The sequence below is a fragment of the Dysidea avara genome, chromosome 13, assembly GCF_963678975.1.
Source record: "Dysidea avara chromosome 13, odDysAvar1.4, whole genome shotgun sequence".
NCBI lineage: Eukaryota > Metazoa > Porifera > Demospongiae > Dictyoceratida > Dysideidae > Dysidea > Dysidea avara.
The window spans coordinates 18,547,097-18,561,707 of NC_089284.1; the positions used below are offsets into that span (position 1 = coordinate 18,547,097).

General features: G+C 37.9%; 2 protein-coding genes across 5 annotated transcripts; one reads left to right on the forward strand and one right to left on the reverse strand.

Annotated features, from left to right (window-relative positions):
- LOC136242617 (receptor-type guanylate cyclase gcy-27-like) lies at nt 1-6,658 on the forward strand. Its single transcript, XM_066034062.1, has 10 exons — nt 1-52; nt 104-163; nt 214-336; nt 388-469; nt 514-601; nt 651-790; nt 5,076-5,228; nt 5,278-5,376; nt 5,516-5,607; nt 6,409-6,658. Exons 1-10 carry the CDS (start codon nt 50-52, stop codon nt 6,586-6,588), a joined length of 1,020 nt encoding a protein of 339 aa, XP_065890134.1. The 5' UTR covers nt 1-49; the 3' UTR covers nt 6,589-6,658.
- Nucleotides 6,536-13,244, reverse strand: LOC136242615 (bifunctional arginine demethylase and lysyl-hydroxylase JMJD6-like). 4 transcript variants are annotated; one of them, XM_066034061.1, is made up of 7 exons: nt 13,138-13,244; nt 12,145-12,971; nt 11,651-11,864; nt 11,549-11,605; nt 10,030-10,093; nt 9,885-9,981; nt 6,536-6,744 (listed from the first exon to the last, which is right to left on the reverse strand). In XM_066034061.1, exons 2-7 carry the CDS (start codon nt 12,775-12,777, stop codon nt 6,622-6,624), a joined length of 1,188 nt encoding a protein of 395 aa, XP_065890133.1. In that variant the 5' UTR covers nt 12,778-12,971; nt 13,138-13,244; the 3' UTR covers nt 6,536-6,621. The 4 variants fall into 4 exon arrangements, with proteins under 4 accessions (XP_065890133.1, XP_065890130.1, XP_065890131.1 ...); XM_066034058.1 differs by having other exon boundaries at nt 12,145-13,238; XM_066034060.1 differs by lacking the exon at nt 6,536-6,744 and adding an exon at nt 7,493-8,067 and having other exon boundaries at nt 12,145-13,238.
- Nucleotides 13,245-14,611: the final 1,367 nt, after the last annotated feature.

Sequence of the window (14,611 nt, forward strand, 5' to 3'; positions counted from 1 at the left end):
TCTTCATAGCCTTGGGCGTGTTGCTAATGCTATATTAACTGCAAAAGCTATGGTAAACAAAAGTGCTTGCTTGGTCTCACTGTCGCTCTGTGTTCATTAATAGACTAAGAGAGCTACCTACCTGTCCAAACAAGATATAGCCATTATTGATAGGTTAAATGATGTAAGCAAACTATTTGTCTGCACAGTGACTCCTAATATGGCACTTCTTAGCTTGCCAAACTATGTTTGATGCATGATGCTGAGGACAGGCCAAAGGCTGAGTATGTTAAAGAACAGCTTGCTGAGCTGAATGAAGAGAAGAAGATTGATGCTACAAGCAATGTAGCTGGAATGGTCAGTCACACACATCAGTAACTAGTTATTAAATAGCAATCTAAATAACAGTGGGAGGCATACACCAAGATTGTGGAAGAGACGTTAGATGACAAAATTGAAAACTTGGAAAATTTGAAACTTGCTGTCACTCGTATGTAACTAGTTCACACTAACACACTTTATGATTCTTGTTAGGTGATATACCAAAGCCTTTGATGAAACAGATCAGTGAAGGGAAGGAGATCCCTCACAAGGAATATAAAAATGCTACAATTCTTGTTGTGTAAGTAAACAGTTTTACTGCAACATCTCAAGACTGTTATTATTGGTAGTATCATTGGAGACGTGGAAGGGATGACTCTACCACACAAAGTACAAAGAGCTACTCATATTGTCACTACTCTTCAGAAGATACTAGAAAGTGTTGTAGTGAACAACAAAGTTTACAAAGTTGAGCAAACAGGAACGAAGTGTAAGGCATTATACACTCACCCCAGGTATCTGGGGTGAGTGTATCAATTTTATCACAATATTATATATGTAATAGTTATACCATGGGCAGGGGTGCTTTGCCCGATATATACGCACGAGCACGAGGGCCGCATATACGCACAAGCACGAGGGCTGCAGGCCCGAGTGCAAGTGCATATAAACAGGCAAAGCACGAGTGCCCGTGGTATAACTAATATGTTCTACTTTAGCATGCAGACTCACCTAATTGGTAAAACTTTTACTTGCTACAGTGGAACCTCTTTTAATGGACCCTCCCTGTAAAGGACACTGTACATTTAACCTCCTTATAAAGGACAGTTACTGAAGTCCCTATAGACCTTTACCAATACAATTTTACCTCTGAAAGAGGACAACCTCCTTATAACAGTAAAATTTCACCAAAATTGGTTGGTCCCAGTGTCCATTAAATAGAGGTTCCACTGTATATCTTTCTCTTATATAGGGAACGCCAAGTAAGCTATGATTGTGGCATTGAATTTTGCCAAGCAAACTGTGATTGTGGGATTCAATTTTAATTAGGGCTAAAACGAATATACCAAATATATAGCTAGTTTTGTAGTTAAAGTACTTAGTTTGGTAGTTAAGCTAGTTAGAATTTTGTATTTAATATATTTAATTTTACTTAATTTAGACTTCAATATACCGAAAGATTAGATTAGATTAGATTATCGATTTTTGTCAAAAGACAAGGGTCACACAAAAGGCAAAGCCTGCAAACGTGCTCCCCTTACAAAGACATACATACATACATACAGTTACAAGTACAAAATAAAACACACAGCAAAAACATGACACACGACAACTACATACCTATACAAAAAGAAAACAAAGAGAAAATTACAAAATCAGGTTAGCTGAGCAGAAATCGACGAAGTGCCATCCGAAAAGGAATTGCTTTGGAAATTTGTAAAATTTCTACAGGTACTGAGTTCCAAGAAATAGAGAATTTATAAAAAAAGAAAAGCGGTATGCGTTAATGGTAGATGATGATGTGGTAAGTGAAAGTGAATGGGATCTAGTATTGGTGCTTGAAAACTTGAAATGTGAGTTGAATGGGATAGAAACTCTGTCATGTAAAATATCGTGTACTTGAGTGATAGTAAAATAGGACTGACGAGTATGGAGCGCAGGCCATCTTAGGTCCTGCAAACAAGATGTAGAAGATTTGGACCAGTTATGTGAATGAGGATTCCATCTGCTACCACACACCCAGCGTGCAGCGCGTCTCTGAATTGCTTCTAGTCTATCAATGTCTCTGGCAGTGTGTAAATACCATACAGGTGAGGCATATTCTAGTAATGGTCTAACAAGGCAATTGTAGGCAGCAGATTTAATAGTAGATGGACTTGCAAAAAGAGTGTGTCTTAAATAGTTGAGTGAACGGGAGGCTTTAGCTGTTATATGTTTGACATGATCACTCCATTTAAGATGAGAATTGATGTACATCCCCAAGTAACGAACTACTGATTTAGATGGAATAGGCTGGTCATTAAGATGGTACTTGCACATTGGTGGCAATCGCTTATAAGATATACAAATACTTTCACATTTTTGTGGATTTAATTTCAGTTGCCATAACTGTGACCATTGATAAACTTTGGTCAAGTCTTCTTGAAGTAAAGTTTCATCATGAGTTGAAACAATTTGCTTGTATAAAGCAATGTCGTCAGCAAATAACTTAACAGTACTGTTGGAAATAACGTGATGGATTTCGTCAATGTAGAGTAAAAATAACAACGGTCCAAGAACAGAGCCTTGTGGGACACCTGAACGAACAGGAAGCCATTCTGAGAAACAGCCATTAATAACAACTCTTTGATAACGATTGGTAAGGAACGAACCAAACCAAGAGAGTAGATTTCCATGTATGCCGAGACATTCAAGCTTAAGTAACAGGTGGCAATGAGGAACCGAGTCAAATGCCTTAGCTAAATCCAATAAAACACAGTGAACTGAGTTTCGTCTTTCAAGGCAAAAAGCCCAGTCATTAATAGCTGAAAGTAAGAGTCACAGTTGAACGTTTACGACGAAAGCCATGTTGAGAATCACTAATGAGATGTTTAGACTCTAGAGCAAGTACAAGTTGTCTGAATAATTCTTTCCATAACTTTCACAACAATGGAAGTAAGGCTTATTGGGCGATAATTAGATGGAAGGTGTTTATCACCCTTTTTGTGAACAGGTAACTTACCACATTGGCAGTCACCCAGTCCCTAGGCATATTCGAATTCGTTCGAAACGATCATTGTAATTTGAAACTTCGAAATTACAGTAAAGATGGCGGACACTAGTAATGACTTGGAATCTGTCAGTCTCTACAACTGCGACACGTACTGCGCTAGAGATGTACCGATAAATCGGATCGGTGATCGCGAGGGTGATCAGGTCGATGGTTGCCGATATGCCTTCCATATTAATAATGGGCACAAACGCTCTGTGAACCGATTAGTTTGCATGGCAAATATGAGTACTAGCTATGAAAAGCCTTTTGGCTCACTACAAACAAATAGAAAAACGCTAAGTTACGAGAATCCATACGACTGCGCGTGTAAGTACTGCTATTGGTGTTAAAATATTCTTACCCAGAACTGTTAGCTACACTTTAAGAACAAAAAAACTGTATCACAGGAAAACTTTAACTGATCATCTGTGTATAACAGTCATCTTCGTAATTAATCAAAATACGGAGTAATCCGGACAAGGGAGCATGTATTAAAATATTTGTGGTGCCTAATTGTCTGGGTTGTGTAATAGAGGCCACACCACCATAGGAAGTTGTACAATATAGCAATTAGCAAAGCTACATCACTTCTGTTTTCTCAATGCTACAAATCATTAGAATATACATCATGCTGATTGCAGTAGCTAGCTACACCTGTAATTCTATTTGATTTACACCGTACAGAATATAGCCGCTACAATAATTTAATCAGTATATAATCAGTATCAGCTCTTTTAGGTACAGATTAATTGGATATTGATACAAATAAAAAATCCTTATCAGTACACCTCTAGTAGCTACATCATCTGATACTTCTAGCTACTTCATTTCAAAAGCCACCTATTGAGGTTTTAAGATATCAAATTTTTACAATTCAATACAAATAATAAGTAATAACACACATAGCTACACTGTATTTCAGTATTACACCAAATATAGAATATTCGATTATTCGTTCTTTACTAAAAATATTCGGTCTCTTTCTTTTAGAATATTCGTTTTAGCCCTAATTTTAGTACATCAAACAGTAGTTTGATTTTATTATTGCTAATATAGTAATTTTAAGAGACTAGTGTTAATTATGTTACTTTAATTGCTACAGTTACAAAAGTAAAAAAACAAACTACTGTTGATGTATTAAAATTGAATCCCACAATCACAGGTTGTATGGAAAAATTCAATCCCACAATCACAGCTTGTTTGATTCCCTATATAAGAGAAGAGGGACAGCAGTATAACATCAAAGGAATCTAATGATTTCTAGATATAGTGTGTGCTCCTATTAGGTGTGCAATGTCTCGAGTTGCACTGCCTTAACGAGATATACGCACTGGTACAGTGCATATATCTCGTTAATTTTTCTGAACCAGTGCAATATGTACCACTTTCACACCTCAGATCAAAGGAAAGCCAGTGCATATATATCACATATTGCACTGGTTCAGAAAAGTTAATGAGATATATGCACTGTACTAGTGCATATATCTCGTTAACTAGGAGTGCACACTATATCCAGAAATCATTACTGAGATTTCTTTGATGTTATACTTTATCTCTCTTCTCATATATAGGGAAGCAAGCAAGCTGTGATTGTGGGATTCAATTTTAATACATCAACAGTAGTTTTTTTTTTTTGCTTTTGTAAATGTAGCAATTAAAGTAACATAATTAACACTAGTCTCTTAACATTGCTATGTTTGATCAAGAGTTAATAATAGTAGGGAGGGCCTACTATTATTAACTCTTGGTTTGATGTATTAAAATTGAATCCCACAATCACAGTTTGTTTGGCAAAAATTCAATCCCACAATCACAGCCTACTTGGTTTCCTATATAAGAGAAGGGTATAGCAACTAAAGATTTAGCCAATTAGGCAAATCTGCATGCTAAAGTAGAACATATTAGTTATACCATGGGCACTCGTGCTTTGTCTGTATATATTCTTGCCCTCAGGCTTGTGCGTATATATCAGGCAAAGCACTCGTGCCCGTGGTATAACTATTACATATATGATGTCTCTCAGGTGTGTTTGCTAGTGGGATACATGGAATGGAAGTTGGTGATCCAATTGCTGAAGTTGCTGATGCTGCAATTCACATGGGATCCATCTGTGGTAAAGGATCATTGACAGATGACGCTGATGTTGAACCAAAACTGAAAATGGCAATCCACAATGGTGACCTCTTCCCCTCCAAATTGTAACTATATCCTCTTGTCTTCCATAGGACCAGTAATATGTGGGGTAACTGAAGGGAAAGTCCCAAAACACGTCATCTATGGAACCACTCTAGATTTTGCCTACACAATGGCTATAAGTGCACCTAGTACGTATGTTGTTATCGGAATAGACAGATTTTGTATAAACCACACACTCCTCTAATAATATTATTGGAGAGTACTAATCCAACAACTCTATACCATTTGAGATAACCACCGTATGTTACATTTGTTATTTGTCTTTAGACAACACAATATATGTGTCTGATTATGTGGCACGACATCTACAGACTCTTAACCGGTTCAACTTGAAGGATGAACAAACAATACAATTTGAGGTAGTAAACACACAACACACTATCATTGTTATTGTCCTTATTAGGATTGTATTGAGATGGTACACACAACACACTATCATTGTTGTTGTCCTTATTAGGATTGTATTGAGATGGTACACACATACACACTATCATTATTATTGTTCTTATTAGGATTGTGTTGAGATGGTACACACATACACACTATCATTGTTGTTGTCCTTATTAGGATTGTATTGAGATGGTACACACAACACACTATCATTGTTATTGTCCTTATTAGGATTGTGTTGAGATGGTACACACTATCATTGTTACTGTCCTTATTAGGATTGCATTGAGATGGTACACACATACACACTATCATTGTTATTGTCCTTATTAGGATTGTGTTGAGATGGTACACAGATATACACTATCATTATTATTGTCCTTACTGGGATTGTGTTGAGATGGTACACACATACACACTATCATTGTTATTGTCCTTATTAGGATTGTGTTGAGATGGTACACACAACACACTATCATTGTTATTGTCCTTATTAGGATTGTGTTGAGATGGTACACACAACACACTATCATTGTTATTGTCCTTACTGGGATTGTGTTGAGATGGTACACACATACACACTATCATTATTATTGTCCTTACTGGGATTGTGTTGAGATGGTACACACATACACACTATCATTGTTATTGTCCTTATTAGGATTGTGTTGAGATGGTACACACAACACACTATCATTATTATTGTCCTTATTAGGATTGTGTTGAGATGGTACACACATACACACTATCATTGTTATTGTCCTTATTAGGATTGTATTGAGATGGTACACACATTGAAGGAATATTGTACTAATGAAGACTTTAAAGTGTTCAATATCTTGCCGAGCAGTAGGAGTGCTAGTAGTAGAAGCAGAAGGAGTGCCTTTTCACAACTCATGACCATGGAAGAAGTTGACGTCCATAATGAAACCTGTTACATGCCAATATAACATTTTAACTGCCATCACGCACACTACACATCATTAACAGTTTGGTTGTTCAAACTCCACAGCTAATCCAATACTCTCATCTAGGTTAATAGTAGCATGGCCCCAGTTAGAAGGGACATACAACATCTCTCCAGCATGTTGTACACACTCCAATGGCTACAGTAAAGGGAGCAGTATCGTGTTACATACACTCTGATACATGGAAATACAATAAAACATGTGCTTGAAAGTAGCCACAAATCATGACACCATATTAATAGCACTACCCATAAACCACTTAACAATGACATGCCATTACTGATCACAGCTATTGTCTATTGATATCAATTTTTTAATATCATGATAAATGATCACGATGATCACAATACAATTATCTTCACTTTATCGATGCATATTTATGGTTTCAAACAGCTATAAACAAAGGCTGGCCATGATATTGTAATACCAAATAAGGAACTTGAAGTCATTTAGCATTATAGTACAGTTTGTGATTACATGTACAAATCAGTTCTAGTGCAGATTACAATCCTTAATTATATTTCATAGTTGTATCATGATAATAAGTACTATCATATCACCACAATTTGCATCACAATATAATATCATGATATGTAATACAGTGGAACCTCAGTTATCCGAACCCCTTGGAACCAGGGGTAGTCCATAAGTCTGAAAAGTCCATATCGCTGAAACTGTGTATAAATAACCTTAAAGTAGTATAAATAACCTTAAAGTAGTATAAATAACCTTAAAGTAGTATAAATAACCTTAAAGTAGCATAAATAACCTTAAAGTAGTATAAATAACCTTAAAGTAGTAGCGTAAGTGACCGATTATCAAACAAAGTTTATACTTTACTTCATAAATATCTCCAGGAAAGTAGTATCAACCTCGACTTTTAACCAGGAGGTAGCGCCTTTCTTGTAGAATACCTCATGTAAGTTTGAGTAATAGTATCCGATTAGTGTCCGTGTTATGAGTGGATTTCTGCATTCCGTAAAATATGAATTATCGAACACCAATACCTATTATCGAACGCCCATTAATTTACGTTAATCAATTATCGAATGTTTTGCACCTTTTCTACTGTGGTGACTTCAGTGCAACCTACACACTCTTAACTATTATATCAACGTGTTATCTGAAGTACCATGATACTGTAACTGAAGTATAGTTTTGATACAAGCATGCACTTGTGAGTTACAACAGCGAATCGTTTAGTGTAAAATGCGTACAGTGAAAAATCAGCACATTACGACCAATAACACAGTGTTATTATCCTTGTTTACAACAACCCCTTCTGTACAGTCTTCATGGATACATCTTTTTCTCAGGTAAATGACAAACAGTAAGCCCAATTCCGCCGCCAAAGTCACGCTCGAGTTGTACTTTTTTCACGGCGATTCCTGTGTTCTATTTCTTCATTTCTTCGTCAGTGGTGATGAGTATCAAGACTGCTGTGACGTCCACACATAAACTCTAAAGGATGGAAAGCTCATTAAGAATAGGCTACACTATTGGAATTCTCCATATAAACACCTTACGGGTATGCGGAATAAAATTGTAAACTTCCGAATATGTTACGTGATTTTTATGTTCGATAATAGGTACCGTTCGATAATAGGTCACTTATGCTATAAATAACATTTTTTTTAAATTTCAGTATAATCAACTACCCTAATAGAACAGTCACTACTCTAATAGAGCAGTCATTTCCGTAGTTCGGTTAACCGAGAATCTGGATAAGTGGGGTCCAGATAACTGAGGTTCCACTGTAGTGTAACATGGACATGAGGGCTTTGCCTGTATGCCCGAGGGCATACATATCAGGTAAAAGCCCAAAGTGCCCTGTGTTACAGTTAATACGTAACACTACCACCCATATCAGGCTGATAGCCTGCACAGGATGATCACTCACGAGTGCAATCACTGGATATATTATATATGCATGTCGATTATGGGTTAGCAGCACATTCTGGTTATGTTCGGTTATGATGAACGGACAATCAGAGACATCACAGAGAATTTCAGTTACACAAGTTTAATGTTGTCATTTATGGAATAATTATGGAGTTTACTAAAATTAGAGTGGTTACTTCATAATGGGGTGTGTGGTCCATATTTGGAAATGTGTGGAAATGCTTGGTGAATAAGCTATAACACTAGTTCTCACCTTAGCATTACATTATTTAACTCATAGGATAGTGAGGATGAGTGGTTTTCATGGTAAAATCCAAGTCATACATTAGAATCACGTGAGTATTAATCGATCCCCACAATCGAATTTGGCCTTAATGTCTATATAATCACTACCCAGATGTAAACCAGACAAAGTCCCCAACTGGGCTACATTGCAAATGTAGCCTGGGCGGCTCCTTTGATCTGAGGTGTGAAAGTGTTACATATCACGATATATCATGATATATACTGCTTTAGTGTGGATGTTCAAAGGCACTGTTTGGGGTTTAACTCACTCATGGGAACGTGGTTTACTCATAGCTTAGATGCCCAACCAGTTCAAAGATACAATACGCTTTGACTCGCTATAGAGTGAAACGGAACATTTAGTTATGAGATTGGGTTTACAAGTTGTCAGTGTAGTTGCTTCGATTAGTTGACAGTTATTAAACAGCAAAATTTAATGATCAGTAAAACAATCGTTTCGGCAATGTGTGGTCAACATGTCAGCCATTGAGCAGACCACAGAACAACATGCACAAAGAGAACAACTAGGTGAGTAACTTATATACCTGACTATTATATTACTTACTATCCCAATAGCACAGTTAGTAGGCTTAATGTAGTACAAAATTCTAAAACTAAAATAAATTTAAAAAAAAAAACAGATCCCACAATCACAATTGTGCTGTAAAGTATTAATAAATAAATTTTTCTGGTGCTGTGTGTAAAGCATAATGATGCATGAATAACATTCTAACAGCTATTAGCCCATGTTATTAAAACCACTATCAATCGTAAGATACTGATGTTTAAAAGAAACAGGGTGAGTGCTCTGAAGTCGTTCATTCACCTATTAGGTGAGTGTGCCTAGAGTGATATAATATCACTTATACCACGACTAGGTTGGGGTTTTGCTGATATATACACCCTTACCCCTCGTCCCTTACCCCTCGTGCTTCGGGTATAAATCCCTTGCAGCCATGGTATAACTATTATATACCATGAATTATCGTGGCATCACTAATAGCTATGTTCGGGACTAGCAACTATAACTGTTTGGTCAGTGGCTGATAGGTTAGCATATTCCTGTATTAGTGGACAAACAAACAACAAACCTTCAAGTCTGACAGAATGTGACCGTGTTGATCACTGTATAGTCTCAGAGGATGTAATTTACTGTAGATTGCCTGACCAGGAGGTAGCATTAACCACCTAACAATAATAAAGAGTACAACATCACCTTCTTCATGTTATACTCACTTCTTACGACCATAAACTAGAAGATTTATAGCATTGCAGTGGAAATGAAAAGGAGCACCAGACCCTGCAGTAAACACACATGTACCGATGTTAGGAATTTTACAAGCCAGTTGAGACCATTACAAAAAAGGGTTAACCCAATAATCTTAACTAGGGGATCACCTGAAATCTTCTTATAGCCCATGCTGGTTTACCACTATTTATACCCTAACCGAACCATAAGGAGCTCACTTTGAGATCAGAAGTGGTGAGATGTCATGGCCAGTACTACTGTTACCGAACTGTCAAACAGGTACAGTGGATAGTCAAGGCAGCAATAACATCACTCCAATGGTGTAATTGATGGCTGAATTACAAGTGCCCACATCATTGGGAATAATGACACAATGGGCATCTATTAGGGTATAAAGCAATCCACAGGGACAAGGAACTGGATAGAGTCATGAGTACCGACTAATGGAAAAGCAGGGCCAGTTAGTCTGATGTTAGGCTGTTACACCTCAGGGTCTTCCCTTAACAGTGGTAGAGCGGTGCTGCTCTACTTTGCTCAAATTTCCTTTGGTGCAGCAAAAAGAATGTGTAAAATTAACAAAATGGCTTCGATGTTGATCACAAACTAACTGTTTTACCGCTCTATTTAGCTGGGTAGAACTCTGCACCTGATCAACTACAGTAACAGCAACATTCAACAGTCCTACCAACCACGCCCATCTCCTAGTGGTGGGTAAGTGGATTTCTAGGAATGGAAATGACCAGCGGATAACAACTGATGAAGGCTATCACCTCAAAGCGAGTCAGTTTGCATCAAAATGCTTCTACAACGTAATCCTCTGCAAGATGCTCTAAATTGTCTCAAATAGAGCAGTCGCACACTGAAATACTCTAATAAAGCAATCAAGATTGGAAAATGGAGTCAATTAATATTGAGAAGTGATCCGACATTTTCTTTGAGGTAACTGGCTGATTCTGTTGTCTCCAACACATTATCATGTGGCTTCTGATATCATATCTCTCGCAAACATTCTTGATTGCTCTATTAGAGTATTTCAGTGTGTGACTGCTCTATTACAGTATCTCAACTAGGATCCACATGGTTACACCAACCTAGGCCACCTGTGCACTACTCAGGTGCAACGAGTCAGTGTTCCTGGGACAAGACTAGTACCCCACAACATGTGGACACTCAATGTCCTATCTGGTATGCAAGGCATGGATAGTTCGCATTGGCCTACTCAGTCCTCATTTATAGATGGATAGATTGGGGCAATGTGAAATTGTCCTACAACAACTGGGAATAACTAGGCATGAGACTTGGAACCGTTTAATTACCAGGTTAGTAGTGCTTTAGCAACTTGGCTATGCTGTCTCTTCTCTCTCTCTCTCTCACACACACACACACACACACACACACACACACACACACACACACACACACACACACACACACACACACACACACACACACACACACACACACACACACACACACACACACACCACCACACCACACACACTCCACCTGGAGGGCCAAGAATAAACTGGTGATGTTCTGTGGCATTCCACACTCTAAACACATCTACAAAGACACATGTCACCCATGACATCCTCACAGCTACCCTACCTGGAATGGTATAATCCTGAGAGAAGTGACGTTGCAACACTTCAACATCAAACAGATAGAAGGGAAGAGCAGCTCTCATCATCTTTCTGATTGGTCTACTGTAATAATCCTCTGGTAGTTCGTTGTGAAACTTATCCATGTAAGTTAGAAATTCTGCCACACTGACTGTCCCAAATGACTCCTGGAATATCTCCCCATAAGGAATGGATCCACCCTGTGAGTATATGTCTTATAAACAAGAACACACAATGCAGGAACAGACAAGCATACAATATGACACAGTTCCCTGCTGAAGCACCTCATATTGTAGCTATGACAGTGATTGTCTACAACGGCTCATGTCAATTATAAATAAGTGGACAGACAGGCAGACAGACAGATGGAAGCACAGGTTACTTGGTATGCACATACTATATAGTATAGTGCACAAGAAGTGTTGGTGAAATTCAGACTTGCCCTCAATTATGAAACTATTGATGCAGTGAGCCACATACCAACACTTCCATTGTGCCATAGTGCTCCTCCAAATAATGCCTCCTCCATCTAGTCAGTAAACTCCAATCATGTCCAACTCCCTTGATGACTAGTGGTTGGCCTATGGCGGCAAATAAGTGCAAAACTTCAACTGTCAATTGTTCAACTTGAAGTGAAGGAAATTGACAATGGTCAGTCTCTGAGAGGAATCCTACCCTCCAACCATGACTGGCATAGCAGCCATGAAGGATGACATCCATTAGATTACATGGTGTACACTGTTGAGTAATGGTTAGTGTTGTAACATGTTGTGATAACAATGTAGAGATCACATGAGCTCCATGATGTACAGCAGTGGGACATAAGGGCAGGATCACATGATCTAATATAGTACACACTTTAGACATCTTACACTGGAACATAGCAACATCTAGTAATGACAAGTTAATATCCCTCAAACTGATTACATCACCTGGCAACGGCTGCCTTAACACTTCACAAGCGTCACTGCAGTCTTCTTGATGACATAACTCTTTCCACACAATATCAAACCCTTTAGTGTCACTATTAGCAGTTGACAGTATTAGACAGTTGTACAACTGCTCAACATCAGCACCTGTCACCAGTAGTATAGCCATCACTTTGTGCAGCATTAGAGAACAGGAAAGTTCTAATGGTGACTTATCGTAACATCTTATGCTATTCAGTTCATAATATCTTTCCTTCAGGGTGATGTTCAGAAGTGTAGTTGACCACACTGCGTATGACTCAACCCACTCCTTGGTAACATGACCTCTTGTAGCAGCCAATTGGTCCTTGATAATGTTGGCATAGTTCTTGAAGATCCCTAATATTAACACACATATTACGTCATCGTTCATCACGTCACCCCTAAAAGTATTGGAGTATTTTGCTAGTGCATCAGAGTATAATTTAGGGGTGTCATATATCACAGGTTTATCATCTGTTTGTTCAGGGTCCATAGCATAAGTGAACTCGTGTATTAGCCGTACCACATCTTGATAAGCTATTTGCTGCTCCAACACGCTAATACAAGGATACGCCACCGCTAGTAAAATCAAGCACCAAATTCGAGTCATTCTCCTCGCTCTAAACCCACAATCAAAACTTTCTAAAATAATTTTACCTATCTGCATTATCAACATCTGTTTCCTGGACTGTTCTGGCACGTCTAACATGCTAATAAAGACACCCTCTGTATGCGAGCCGGTGCTAGCTATGTAATTGTATTAAAGTTTTGAAGTTCTAAATGGTGAGTTCATATTGCATCGACAGTAAACGCGAGAGTAAACGAGCCGACTACCTATACCAGGGACGTAGCTAGAAATTGGTGAGACAAAAAGACATCATAGCATGCATAACGTGTCTATCTATAATGAGGTATGTTCCTTAGCCCCTGGGGAAATTTTTGTAAGTTAGATAAATCGAGCTCATCAGTAATATATAGTAAAAACGGATGCTGAATGGCTAACATATGACTCAGAAACAAACAGAATATTTTTGAAAGTCATGCAAGTAATTTTATTAGCAACTGCAATCCGGCTAATTAACTACTGTATGCTGGAACCAGCTTTGATTCAGTTATAATGAAGCCCTTCAAGTTTAACTATATACTAAGTGTTTGAGGCATTCTGATAAATCCAGTCTATATGACTATATCAGGCTAAGTGTTCTGTGTAGGCCACAGTGTTGGGAGTAACGCGTTACTTATGTAATGCATTACATAATATTATTACTTTTGTGGTACCTAAGTAATATAACGAAATACGCTATAAAAACAGGTAATATAACTCAAGTTACTTTACTTACAAATGTAACGCGTTACCTAAGTAATATAGTTACTGTAATGAGTCTAATATTACATAATAATTATTACTACAAGTAATGAAGTTACTAATCTCTTTGGTAATCCACTGAGTAATGAAGTATTGAAGCCTACTGAATGAAGCTTATTCACCAGCTTCTTACTTATAACCAAGATTTGCACATTGCCCAACAACGAAATCATGTCACGTGATAAGGTGGTAGTTTCACACGTGACAGCTTAAGGCTGTGGGCACAAAGTAATATAATATGAGTCGTGTATGGAGACAGGGGCATACCGAGGGGGTTTCCAGGGGTTTCAGGAAACCCCTTTGGATTTTACACACTACTTGAAACATTAAGAATTTGAAACTTCAGGTTTCCAGAATCTGGAATCTACCATGGAACAGGACTTTTAAACTTATATCTTAGTTAAATAATAGTTTCTCACCTGATAGCAACACTTGTAGCATTACTCTCAATTATAATAAAGCAGTCAGGCAATATAAACTAATATAACAGTCACTTAACTGTAGTGGAAACCCCTTTTCAAAATTCTTGTGTACACCCCTGGGAGACCATACTGCACAAACATATTCTAGCATAAGTGAGGTCTAACAAGGCACTTAGTACGCACGAGAGTGCTAGACAGCTGTTTCGACC